This window comes from Neovison vison, chromosome 4 (genome assembly GCF_020171115.1).
Source record: "Neovison vison isolate M4711 chromosome 4, ASM_NN_V1, whole genome shotgun sequence".
NCBI classification, from domain to species: domain Eukaryota; kingdom Metazoa; phylum Chordata; class Mammalia; order Carnivora; family Mustelidae; genus Neogale; species Neogale vison.
In genome coordinates this window covers 213,505,275-213,518,773 of record NC_058094.1, presented here as the reverse complement: position 1 = coordinate 213,518,773, position 13,499 = coordinate 213,505,275, and the positions used below count along the sequence as shown (strand labels likewise).

The 13,499-nt window shown below is 39.4% G+C and overlaps 1 protein-coding gene across 6 annotated transcripts in view; it reads right to left on the bottom strand.

Annotated features, from left to right (window-relative positions):
* Positions 1-4,084: 4,084 nt before the first annotated feature.
* Positions 4,085-13,499, bottom strand: part of CALD1 (caldesmon 1) — a 184,190-nt gene continuing 174,775 nt past the window's right edge. For 5 of the 6 annotated variants that reach the window (XM_044246602.1, XM_044246605.1, XM_044246603.1 and 2 more), the window contains 2 exons: positions 8,989-9,069; positions 4,085-6,433 (listed from right to left, as the gene is read on the bottom strand). In XM_044246602.1, the coding sequence (XP_044102537.1) occupies positions 6,425-6,433; positions 8,989-9,069 (90 nt within the window). In that variant the 3' untranslated portion in view covers positions 4,085-6,424. The remainder of the gene's footprint in view (positions 6,434-8,988; positions 9,070-13,499) is intronic. The other variant, XM_044246601.1, reaches the window with a different exon arrangement.

Here is a 13,499-nt window from a genome sequence, read left to right as displayed (position 1 = left end):
TAAGACTTGGTTGTTACCAACAAGGGAGGTGCACTCTGGGAGCAGGCAGGCTGTCTGGAGTAGAGGTTTCTTCTGCTGTGAACCTACGGCACTTGGTGTAAATCTCTGCTTAGGCTTCCCAGAGAGTAATGTCAACATCTGGTTTTCTCTAATAGCCTTTGGAAGGGAAGGTCTGAGCTTCCCCTTTCCATTCTGGTTGCCTATTCCAGTGCCTGATGGGTCACAAGGCAGGCACGCTATGGGTGTACTAAATCACTAACAAGAATAAAGGCTCAGATAAAAGTGGGTGTGCTAGGGTAAGTTTTCTTAGATGAGGTGGACTCAAGCTTGGTTTCAGAGAACTTTTGAAAGGGGAAAAAAATTAAAGCTGATGTATTAGGTAAGGGACAATATGTGAGCATAGATGGGAATAGTATTTTCTGGGGAGATTTTGGGGGAATATATTCAACAAGTAATAGGAAACAAAGACCTGGTGGTCATGAGGGATGTCAGTTTCCAAGATATATTCTTGGGAAAAATGGAACCTGCCTAATCAGCTAATGCTGCTGACCTATGGGATGCGCAGTGTTAGCATCATGTGAGAATTTGTTAGAAAATGCAAATTATCAGGCCTTAATCAGAAATTCTGGGGTAGAGCAATCTGTGCTCGAACAAGCTCCCCACTAGGGTAAGGGGTTAAGAGTATGGACTCTGGAACCAGAATACTTAGCTGTATGACCTTAGGTAAGTTACTTAACTTCTGTGGGTCTCAGTTTCTTTATAAAATGGTGATAGTGATGGCACCTATCTGCTAAAAGTGATGTTAAGGATTAAGACAGTTTATATATCAAGTGTTGTATCATAGCAAGTGATCTCATTCTGTTGTGAATGAGATCACAACGGTGATAATCTTTGCAGTGAGACTCTTTGGAGCGTGCATTTCCACACCGAGCCTAGAGTGAGATCTCGATCCTTGAAATGTGTTGCCCAATGCAGCTGCAGCCACTGGCACATTCATCTGGGAACCTATTGAAATGCAGAATCTCAGGCCCTCCCAACTCCTTTTGTGTCAAAATCTGCATTTTACAATTAGGTATTTGAAAAGCAAGGGGTATTATACAACTCACCTCTAGACCTTATGAATAAGAATCTCCTGGGACTGGAACCTATATAGTTCCATGATTTCTACCATTGATTCTGATGTTCACCAAGGCTTGCGAAACCCCAGTGCACTTAGGACAGATGATTTCCATCATCGGAAAAAACTCAAAGCACCTGTGTTGCTAACCTCGGCAGGCACTAGACATACAAGACACACCATTTGTTCTAAGAAAAGTAGGTTTGGGTGGAAGAAAGCCAGGTAAGGTTAAAAAGGACCTAAGAAATTAATCTTGTGTTCTGTATGATTATAGTTCTTTCACTTCTTTTAATATTAGTACATTCCATAAGAGTTTATTGAATGAAGTTTCTTTATCTGGAGAGAAATGACCAGTTGGGACTTCTACAACCTATTTTAATGAGACATTTTTTGGAAATCCTATTTCAGGGTAGCAAAAGCCAACATCACTAAGAACCTTGGCAAAACTCTGCTATCAGATCTGCATTAGAGTAAAGCAAGAGGCCAACCATCCTCATGAAGCTGAAATGCAGGGCTGAGTAATTACAAATGTGCGAGCAAAAATGTTATAAAGCAAATTAACCTATCAGAACTCTAAAAACCCTCCTACAAAACTTGACAGGAGTACATCTGGCAGAGAGTTTATAAATTGGGTTGCTCATGAAATCATCATATCACTTATCCACCACCATTATGGGTATATACTGCTGGGGGTACAAAAGAAATATAAGGCAATTTTTTTTTCTCTGATTACCCCAAGATGAAATATTTTTTCCTCCCTCTAAACACTGACAATCATGTACTACATAATTTTTTGACAGTTATGTACTAGAGTCTTATGATATTTTCTCTTAAACTCTTGAATTCTTCCTCAGTATTTTGTAACTTTTCATGTTTATCACTTATCTCCCCAATGGAATGCAGTTGTTCCCCAAATTAAAGAAGGTCCCAATTCATGTAAGGACCAATTACTTCAAGCTCATGCTTACTTTCAGGAGTCAGCTCTTTGTAGTCACATAAGGAGGAAGTAGTTTAACAAAGCCTCATCTTTGACAGAATATTCTTTTTTTTCCTCTAGCCTCATTGGGTTGCCAAAAGTCTAGCTCAGCCTCTCAGCTGTCTCTTGTAGATCACTGATGTTCTGAAGCAGAAATAGGTCTGGTGTAAAAGCAAGAGAGAAAAGGTACATCGAACAGGTGGCACATAACTTGGATGCTACTTAAATAAGAGAATATCAGTAATTATATTAAATATAAAAGGACTAAATATTCCTTCAGATAAAACTCAGAGATGATCAGAACGGATTAAAACCTGATGATTATAAGATGTCTGATTTTCAAAAACATGCATCTAAAACTAAAGGCTACATAAAGCTTTAAAGTAAAGCGATGAAAAAAGTTATGTCTTGCAAGTGTTAACCAAAAGAAAGCCACTGCAGCAATATTAAGAATAGAAAAAATAAACTCTAAGGAAAAAAAGATTTGCTGTGCAAATAGAGGATTTCTTTGTAATGTTAAAACATTCAGTTTACTAGGAAGCTTTAATGATTCTAGACTTGTACACACACCTAAAACATATCTTAAAATATGAAAAGCAAAATTATTTAATTAATTCCAGAATTATAAGAAAAAGAGATAAATCCATAATCATACAGGGAGATTTTCACATGCCTTTCTTAATAGTAGATATGGATAAAAAAAAATCAGTAAGGATACAGAACGTTTGGACATGACAAATAAGCTTGACCTAAATACACAAAGCACTCAGATCAAGACCTTGTTGGTCTTCTCCTTGGTCCTGGGGAAGAACACATATTTGGGGTCATGAGATTTTTAAAAATCCATTCTTCCATTTCGAGAACTCATACAAGCAAGAGTAGGAAAAAACTTGAAATACAGACCTGTTTCTACATCATACAAAAGACTATAACATCTTTAACCTCATAACCTGAATACACACACTGTAAAATTAAGTTTTGTCCACCCCTAACCTAATCCTATCAGTTTGGTACCAGCACTGTAGATGGCATTCTTTTCATTGTTTAATTTTGTGCATTAACATTGAGGACAATTAGCTTGTTGCCTAAACTGGTTAGGACGGTAAAGTAAATGGTACTGTTTTTTAAGCTGCAGTAACTTAGCTAATTCTGTCCAATCTGCTGGGCAGGATTTAGGGGACTGTTCAGGGGCTCTGGTCTGACAGTTTAAACCATTATGAGGAGAACCTCATATATTCAACCAGCGTTACATAAATATGCAAAATTACTACAAAAAAATCTGTGGATGTAAATGTAGTCTCCAGTGCCTTGAAAATAGTCAGTATTCTGCAAACGATTGGTATATATTAAATGACCACTTCTACTATAAAAGACACTACCTTTGGGAAAATAGTACTTCCATCTTAGGAGCAAGAGAGTGGTGTGCAACAACATGGGGAATGAGTGTGAGGATGGAGGAAGATACAATTTTTTTTTGGAAGGAGAATTTCTTTTTAATCCCTCTTTTCAACCTTTTCCATACATGTTTGATGAGTGGTCCATATCAGAGCAATTTTTGTTAGAAATTGCCAGTAATAAGAATAATTTAAAAAATATGAAATGGCTTTTCTTCTTAAAAAAGAGTGAAACAAACAAAAAAAAAAGAGTGAAACCATAAATAAAATCTTAAAAAAAAAAAAAAGGGCGCCTGGGTGGCTTGGTGGGTTAAGCTTCTGCCTTCAGCTCAGGTCATGATCTCAGGGTTCTGGGATCGAGTCCCGCATCAGGCTCCATGCTCAGCAGGGAACCTGCTTCCCCCCCTCTTCTCTCTCTCTGCCTACTTGTGATCTCTGTCAAGTAAATAAATAAAATCTTAAAAAAAAAAAAAAAGAAGAGTGAAACCGATACTCAATCTGAAATACAAATTTTGCTATGCCACCATCTTTATTAAAACAGATATAACTCTTATTTGTAATCAATACAGTGCATAAAAAATAAGCAAGGCAGAGACATTGGAGGAATTCCATTTATTGTGGATGCATTTTCACAATATATATTTATTGCAGCGATCAATTATCAGTGAAAAATATCAAGTGTTTATAAAATTTTTAGGAATGGCAGATTCACAGAACATGCTAGTCACCTTGCAGTCTTACCTCTTAAAGATAACAAAGAGAATTGTAATCAGACAAGTAAACAAGGAATTTATTTTTTAAAAGATTAAATCCAAACTGAACAAAATTCTACCCTAAAACTTATTCCATCCAATATTGGAATAAAAGTCAGGATCGATATAGTCTCTTCTCAACTTAAGACTTTCTAGGAAAAAAAAAATAATAGTGATCAGGAGAAACCCTTATTCAAAGATACAACAAAGCAACATTGCTTCACCATGGGCCTTAATTCAAACTTTGATCCATTTCACTCCAATTACGGGAGTGAATGCTAAAATCAGGAACTATGTGCGAATTCTAGTTGACTTTATCATAGACTCATGTCTACTCTGTCATGGATAGATGACCAGTGCAGTCCTCGTGGCTTTCCTTCCTTTGGTCCAGGTGTGCTAAAGCTAGAGGATTCAACAATTCTTTACTGATTTATGAGGAAAATACACTTCAGAAGGCAGTGGTCACTCTGCATGCCAGCCTTGCCCTGGCTAGCTCTTCTAGGGCAATACTGTAGACTAGAAAAGAGTCATCTGAGAGTCTCCCTTAATGTGGTAGGAGTTGAGACTAAGACAATTTTGGTTAAGTCAAATGAGGTATAAGTTTATAGAATTAAACTACATGTATATTTCTATGCTAGAACATACTGCAAGACACTGGAAGACTCTTTTATCATCTATTGTGGAGAACAGATGAGCACTAATAAGCTAAAATAAGATGTGATATCTAGATTGTGTGTGCAAAATGTAAAAATGACAAGTCAATAGACTCTTGGGGGAAAAGGTAGGACTAAGTTACACATTTTTTTTTTTTTTGAAAATTCAACATGTTGTCAGCTACAAGTACCAATGACTAATAAAAGTAGAAAAGTTTAATTTAAAATATGTTTCAGTCTATTAAGAACGGAAATACTGTCATGATTCCTAAATACTGGCTTTTGCTCACTTTTCTTCTCTGCTTCCAAACATTAGCCAAAGTTGGGTCTTAGGATACCCACATGTGGAATTCCAATCTGTACGATTTTGTGACAAAAATGCTTGTCTTCAAATTTTAGAGATGGAAGAGACCTCATTTATCATCTAAGCCAACCTACTGTGGACTTGATTTTAAGAAGAGAATAGAGTTCTGAGCAAGCTTTGTGTTTGACCGAGATGGTAGCTTTAGGACAAATTCCCACCGGACTTCAAGATTGTTTTTAATTATAAACTAAATACTATGTTTTATAGAAAATGTCAACTAATTTTGACACTTCTCTCTTTTCTTCTTATAGGTTATCGGGCATTGGAAACATATCAATACCTATTCTGCCATGTATCTATTGGCAAATATGAAATATTAATAAAATATTGTGATTTTTAATTTTTAAAAAGCTGTGATATTGGCTAGTTACAAGGACATACTGCTAAATATAATAGCCTAGCACATAAAAAAGCTTTCTACCATTAGTGTGTTTGTATACGTGTATGCACATACATACATGATCGGGTCATCTAAAATGTGGTTCGCTATCACTACCAAAGAAATCCACAAAGCAACCAACCTAACGAATCAGTACCAATGTCACCTAACATCATTATCCAATTTAGATACTCATCAGCATGAAAAAAGCAATACCTTAACAGTACATCTTTTTTTGTTTGTTTTAAGACAATCATGATTGCAGTATCTCAAATCTGAACCGGGTTACTTTCAGAGAGTGTTACAATTGCCTAGAGTAAGATAATTTCTTCCATGCTTTATGCTAAAGTGCAGAAACAACATGACTTCTGTATTTAAAATAAAAACCAAACCAAACCAAACCACTAGGGTTTGTTTTTCTGGACACTGCACACATTTCTCAGGCAATTTTCAATGTGAGGCTCCTTTAGCTGACTTCCGGTGTGGCTGGTGTCACTGCTCAGACAGAGTTAGGCTGATCAGTAGGCAAGTCTCTATTTCACAGCATGGGTTTCTTTAGAAACAGGCTCCTGTGCAAAGGCAGTACTTTTACCATGAACATCTCTAGACTGTGATTATTAAATATAGTGATAATATACATGGGTTTACTGGGATAATGAAAAATAAAACAAGAGGAAATGAACTCAATTTAGTAAATCAACATAAATATAAAACAGAGCAAATTAGCCCTCTCCAACTGAGCTGGTCCAGCATCTTGAGCGGCTACTTTGGGTTCTTTCTTGAACTCTCTCAGACCTGCTAAGAGAAGAGAGCTTTAAATCCGCAGGTCATGGCGTTTCAGCCAGATGTTTTGTGTCATAAGAAGAAAAATAAAATAATTGAAATACGGCAGGAATAAATATTTAAGAAAGGGAGGATTATTGTTGGTATTCTGTTCAAATATGTTCCTTATCTTCTCGTCTGCCCTCTTTTCTGCTGATTTTACCCCTTCCTTTCTTTTCCTTTCCTTTTCCCTCTTTTCTCGCTCTTCCTTCCTTTCTTTCTTCCCTTCTTTCTTTTCTCTCTCTCTCTTTGTTTCTTTCTTCTTTATATTCCCCCTTCCCCATCTTGGTCTTTAGCCTTGCCTGTGGTGTTCACAGTCAAGGAACATTTAAAAAACAAAAAACAAAAAACAAAACAAAAGACCTCCACTCGAAGGGCCAGGAATCCATAGTGCGCTTTCCAAAACAGGCACACATGGTGAGTGGCTCAGTCTTGGCCACATCAAGGACAATGACGAAATGGAATGTGCTTATCTTGAGTTTTCTCCTACTTTTTTTTTTTTTTTTGGCTTAATTTCTTCCCTCCTATTCTTACACCCTGACCCTTGAAACTTATCTGGCCCACACTCTTATTTGTATACCATTTCTTCAACTAACTGCTAGAATTCCTCGCTGACGTAGTCACAAGCCTTGGTGTTGTGAATCTGCATTTCCGAGGAATGACGGCCTGGCGTGTAGTGAGTCTGACATCTTGCAGCAGAGGAGCTGCCTGCTCTGCTACCTTGTAAACTCAGTTCTGGGCCTCATGGCTATATTATTGTTACTGTACAGCGAGTTCTGTGCTATGACTGAGGACGAGGGGGTGGTACTTGTGAAGACTACCCCGTCACCTTTCCACCTTGTATCCCCACACAGCCCAGTTGCAAGGAGCACAGTCATGTTGCGACAAACATGTGTGGTGTTCTCGGGGGTGTTACCATCCCAGATCGTCTCTGTACTCACTTCCCAGAGCCCTGGCTCAGAGGAATGTTTTCCTGAGAGGCTCTATGAAAGCTGTGTGGACGGGCTAGGACAGCTGGCACCCTCCGCTCAGAAAGCAGACTATATACACGTTTGACTGCCATGTTCAAGAGGTCGGAGATGGATGCTAGAGGGACCATGATGGCTTAGGCCAACAAAAGTACATTCTTTGTCTTAAAAAAGAAACAATAAGCAATCCCCTTACCCTTCCTCCACCAGGAGAAAATTGTGCAAGGAACTTTCAAGATTTCTATTTCCTGCTAACTATGCAATCCTCCAACGAAAGTGGCCTGCATAGTGGTTAAGATCGTAGGCTCAGACCAGACGGCCTGAGTTGGGATGCAGGCTTTGCTAACTTATTGTTGGGTCGTTGGGGAAAGTTCATCTCCCTGTGCTTTGCTTCCCTCAGCTCTAGACAAGGGTGATAATAAGACCACTTCACAGGGTGGTTGGAAAGTCAAAGGAGATAATGTAGCTTAAGAAGGTGGAACAGTTCCTTGCATAGGGAGGATACAGTGGTTTGTAGTGGTGATAATTATTACCAGGTACTTTAATATATTTAGAAAAGTTATTTAAAAATCACCTTAAATAGAGAGACTGGGCCATTGGATTTTGCTGGAATGTAGAGCAATCAGTAACTAACCAAGACGGAAGAGCACATTAGGCAGCTGTGCCAGACTGAGGAACATGTCGAAGTAGGAAAGGGCAAGTGATTCCCTCACTTCACGGACCTGTAGAGAACCTCTGTTTGCCTTTGAGGTGTTCCCCAGCCCTGGGTTTGCTTGAAAAGTGCTTCTAAATCGACCCGTAAGCAGACTGTTCTAATCCTGCTTATGGTTGCTCTCTGATCTCTCTCTCCTCAATTTTCCCTCTGTTAAAGGAAAAAACTGGGCTTATTGCTTGAACTGGGGAAGGGCTACAATCCAAAGTTGAATTAGCTCCTTGGACAACAGACAGTCCTATTTTCAGTTGGAGTATCATTTAGATATTGTCTAGAGCCTCCTTTATGACGAAATGAGCATACCCATTGACGGGAAGACCAAAAAAAGACAAATCTAAGTGCTCTTAGCCATTGGTTTTCTTAGGGTAGCAAGTTTTTTCTGACTTTTAAATATTATTTTAATTTTTTTTCCACAGCAACCTTGGGTCCTAGACTCCTGACAATGTAATGGGTCTAGAAAGCAGCTTTGGGGCCACTCAGGGAGACAGATGTTTCCCCCTAGGTGATCTTCACGGTCCAAGCCTGGACCGTGTAAGGAAGTATAGAGCATGCTTATTTGTACCATACTACCTCTATTGTTAACACTCCTACCACGATGGTGCTTCTAGAATGTCTTATTGCGAACCACTCCACAGGTCCGAACTATTTATGTTGCATGACTGACAAGCCGACAATGCAGCAGGCTCTGTGAGCTTTACCTCTCACTGTACCCACGCAACTTTTCAGAAGCTGATGGTCACCTAGACAAGGCTCTGTGAATCAGCGATATTTCTCATTTGACCCTGCGACATCATACTGCACGATACAGCAGGAAAAGAACCTATGAAAAGCAAATCTTCCCAGGAGATTACCTTAGTGGGAGAAGTGACCTTATCCACAGATTGCTTTTCCCAGAGGTTCCGCTTGCCAGATACGTCTCCTGGCCTCAAATCCTAATGATGAAAAAGAAGAAGAAGTTGATAGGTGGCCATTAATATTTTCTGGCCAGCTCTAAATAAATCCCCACTTCTGTAGTTTGTTTGAATTAATTTCTTATTTAATACACTTTATCCAGGTGATTCGAAATGGATGGAATCAAAAGGATCATTAGCCACTGTTTGTTTTTTATAGACCCTGGTCTATGTTATGATAGGAGAATGGGCTGGAATGATCCAGCCTCCACCGAGGGCTTCCTGTTTATTGATCAATAGACTTGGAATATAAGCATATTTAAAATAATGCAGCCTATTTTCAACTTTTCATGCTCTTAGAAGTGAATAGAATGTACGTTAGTTTTAACTCTTTTGGGGTTGGATAAGCAGGTCACCTCTTCCAGATCAGCCTTCTTTCAGCATTCTGGTGGATTCCCTACACCCTTAGGACTTCAGTGCAGACCAGCCTGACTTCCAAATGCCAACACTCCCATTTCTTGGCCTGGGGTCTTTCTCTGTGCACTGATGCCCACTCTGCCCACCCAGGAGGTAGGCTGGAAGTTCAGAGAGTTAATACCCCCAGGGGCAGTCCTCAATTGCTCACCGGTGAGATTTGGTGCAAGAGTATTTCTCAGGCTCACGCACGCCTCAGGTGGGAAAACTGGGAAGTGTGTGTTCTATGGTGGTTTCCAGGGTGCCTCAGTGGGATTAAGCTTTGATAGCCCATGTGATGACTTTAAATAGCATTATTGACTTCCTTCTTTGCCCTGACTCACTTCCTATAGTGTTTTCTTTGCTTCCCAAGTAAAGTATTTGCATTCATATTACTATCTTAGAGTCTGGCCCTGGGCAGCTCAACTAACTGCACTTCCGTCAGACTAAAATCATGTTGTTTCCTAAGGAGCAAGTGGGCAGTTCGGAAGGACAGCAGTACAGGCTAGCCCACAAAATGAAACATGTACCACAGGGTGTACCCGTAAGAGAAGGTGAGTTGATGATATGTGTGAGAGCATGCGGAAACCTTGGGAAGAAAACACTGAAATAATGATCAGTAACAGTTACATAGCTTTGATTCATTATTTACTACCTCAGAATGAATCCGGTTTGGAAAGGGATCCAAATTTCTGTTTCCATGTACTTTTCTTCCAGCATTTGCTTATACTAGTACTTGGCAAAGGTGGTTTGTAGAAAATAAATGTGTTTTACTGAAATAGTAATGTTTATTTTGGCCAAACCTTTTCTCATTAGGAAGGCAAAGCTAATAATGATTGCGTTTATCCACAGACACTGGTCTAAATGGACACAGTTTTGATAGATACTATTGAAATCTTGACACTGAAAATGCACTGGGTAAATGGTACCAAGTGAAGCATTTCAGATTTACCTTAATCTTACTGAGTTTCTAGATTTCCATTATGGCCTGGATTCCTGATATTCCATTAGAGAGTTATACCTATTTAACTTGGAACCAGAAGCAACACATCAGGTTGTTTTTGAAGAATTCCACTACATTTGCCAATGTAGGTAGAAGCTGCCAAATTGTCTGGACGACTGTTTTAAAATTTGGGAAACTATAATTAGGAACATACTAATGGAAGCTCTGGAAAGTGGCTATTATTACTTTATTTATTTGATTCATATAAAACAATTATTATTCTTTCACATGAATGTTCTTTTACTGAAGAAAGTGAATTGTAGTTCCCTTAAATCCTGACTATTAACCTTTTGAGAGCACTTGCAGAGTTTAAAGAGTCCATCTCAAGAAAATATGAACATCCAGGTGGTAAGCTGGCATTTTAAATCAAAGGGTAAATATAAATGCAATTACCTGGCCAGACTACATTTTAGAGAAAGACCCACTCCAGAAGAAGAGGGAGAAATGAAGGCAGGAGAAGCAGGTTTCCAGTCAACCAGAGATCAGAGAATGAAGAAGAGAATTCAGCTGAGAAAGACATTGTTGGAACTTTTTAAACAAAAAGAAAGACAAATTAGCACTTAAATTGCTGTATATAACATGCAGGTTAGACACAAAGAACAGTCAAGCCAGATAAAGCAGACATACTCAGAACTAAATTCTAGTTATAAAGTTATACCCAAATCCTATAAATTCTGCCCACAAATAGCGGGAGGTGTCCCAGTAAAGAATCAGGTATAGATAGTGTTTAATTCTGAGTAAGTTAATTTTCAGACACCCTAAAAATACTGGTTGACAAACTACTTTGAACACCTTTGATTTTTAGCATATATGAAAATTACTACGGAACTCGTGGTAAAGGGTCGTTTTTCTCTTCGGGGAGTTGTAGAACAGAACTCTAATCCTGTGGATTGCTCCTTCCCTGCTTGAGGCGTCACTGGGTGAGGACTGTTTTGGGAAAGAATTTTCCTCTGATTTTCTTTCCTTAGTGGACACATGCCGCACACTTGCCAAAACAAACCCAGGCTTTCCCCTCCACCCGTGTATACCAAGGACTATAAAAAAGGAGCTGAGGATAAATCACCTCTGATCCCAAATCAGAAGGCCCCTTTGGGGGTCTCCCACTGGCTGCTATCTTTAGGTAATCCTCTGACATCCTGGGCTCAGGCTCAGAGTCCCAAGGGTGTCAAACTTAGATGCCTGGACGAAGGGTCAGGCTAGAAACATAAATGCCAAAAGAGACCTGATATAAGAAATTGCAAAAAAAAAAAAAAAAGTTGGGGCACCTGGGTGGCTCAGTGGGTTAAAGCCTCTGCCTTCAGCTTAGGTCATGATCCCAGGGTCCTGGGGTTGAGCCTTGCATGGGGCTCTCTACCCAGTGGGGAGCCTCCTTTCTCTCTCTCTCTGCCTGCCTCCCTGCCTGCTTGTGCTCTCTGTCAAATAAATAAATAAAATCTTTTATTTTTTTAAGAGGGAATCAACAAATTCAAGACTGTATACCCCTGCACCTCAATACTGTGTTCAAATTACAATTTTAAAAAGGGAAATAAAGCGGCTCAAACTACACAGATCTTAGCCCACCAGTGTGAGACCCCCCCTGGATAAAACTTGAACAAGTTTCTTGCTTGACCTGTCTATGCTGCTCTCCCAGACTTAATGTTTTCCTGACAAGTTTTATGCAAGATTTCATCTCTTTTCTGCTAGATCCATTGTGCCTCTGAGTTACCTTCTTGCCCTTGCTGGGCTCCAAGTCATGTCCTCTCCCAAAGAGACTGCCATGTTGCTTATTCAGACTTCAACATGGCACCAGGTGCACTACCCTGGGATGTGCACAAAGCTTAAATCTGCTTACCAAGCACATTAAAACAAGCTGCTATTGACAACAAATTACATTTGTTTTCTTCCAGTCTGACCTTCATCTAGGAAGTCACACTAGTCTACCAAATCCAATGAGACATGGGAAAAAAGATATCACCCCAATCTATACTAACTGATGCATTTCCTTCCTTTCCTCTCCATCCTCTCGGAGATGGTCTGCAAATTGCTTACTAAATCACAGGTAAGGGAGGCAATGGTTATGTAATTTCCCTGTAATACCTTTTGGTCCTTCCAGAAAATCTGCACAGTTATTATACCTGTTGTAGTAATAACTAAGTTAAATCTCTTAACCCTCCCATTAGGACAACATGGATGAAGATAGTTTATCAGTTATGGTACTGTTAAAAGAGTAAGGTCAAGTCCTACACCAAACACAGGGGTATAATATGGTTTAGAAATGAGTGAGATCGTCAAACTGTAAATGTGAAAAAGTAACCATCTCGTCTAGTGATGTGCTATACTCCTCAAAGAGGAAACATATATCTTTCTCTCTTTAGCCTTTCTTTTTTTTTTTTTTTTAAAGATTTTATTTATTTATCTGACAGACAGATCACAAGTAGGCAGAGAGGCAGGCAGAGAGAGAGGAAGGGAAGCAGGCTCTCTGCTGAGCAGAGAGCTCGATGTGGGGCTCGATCCCAGGACCCTGAGATTATGACCTGAGCCGAAGGCAGGGGCTTAACCCACTGAGCCACCCAGGCACCCCTCTCTTTAGCCTTTCTATCTCGTGAGACCTTCAGGGGGTCTACGAACTTGCTCAATTAGTATCACATGTGTATTTGAGGGGAGAGTGCCCTTTGATTTCACTGGGTTTCCAAAAGGGCCCAAAATTCAGAAAAGTTAATAATCACTCGTCTGTACACACAAAACTTATATAAGTTACCATTTAAAAAAAGTAATTCCTACTCTTTGTGTCACCTTTGGTGCTGGGGAAATTTGAGGCACTAAAGAGAATATACCTTTTGGGTATGATCCCTTGCCTAAACTGTCTCCAGTTACAGACCCCTCTTTCCGTATCTACTTGGATGGGGGAAGGATTTTTTTTCCAATATATTGACTTTTCAGTTTTAACTTGGGTTTACATTAGTTTTATACCTCCCGTAAGCCCTAGTGCAAACAATCTCAGGCTGAATATTACTTGATTATAAGGAGTTGTACCCAT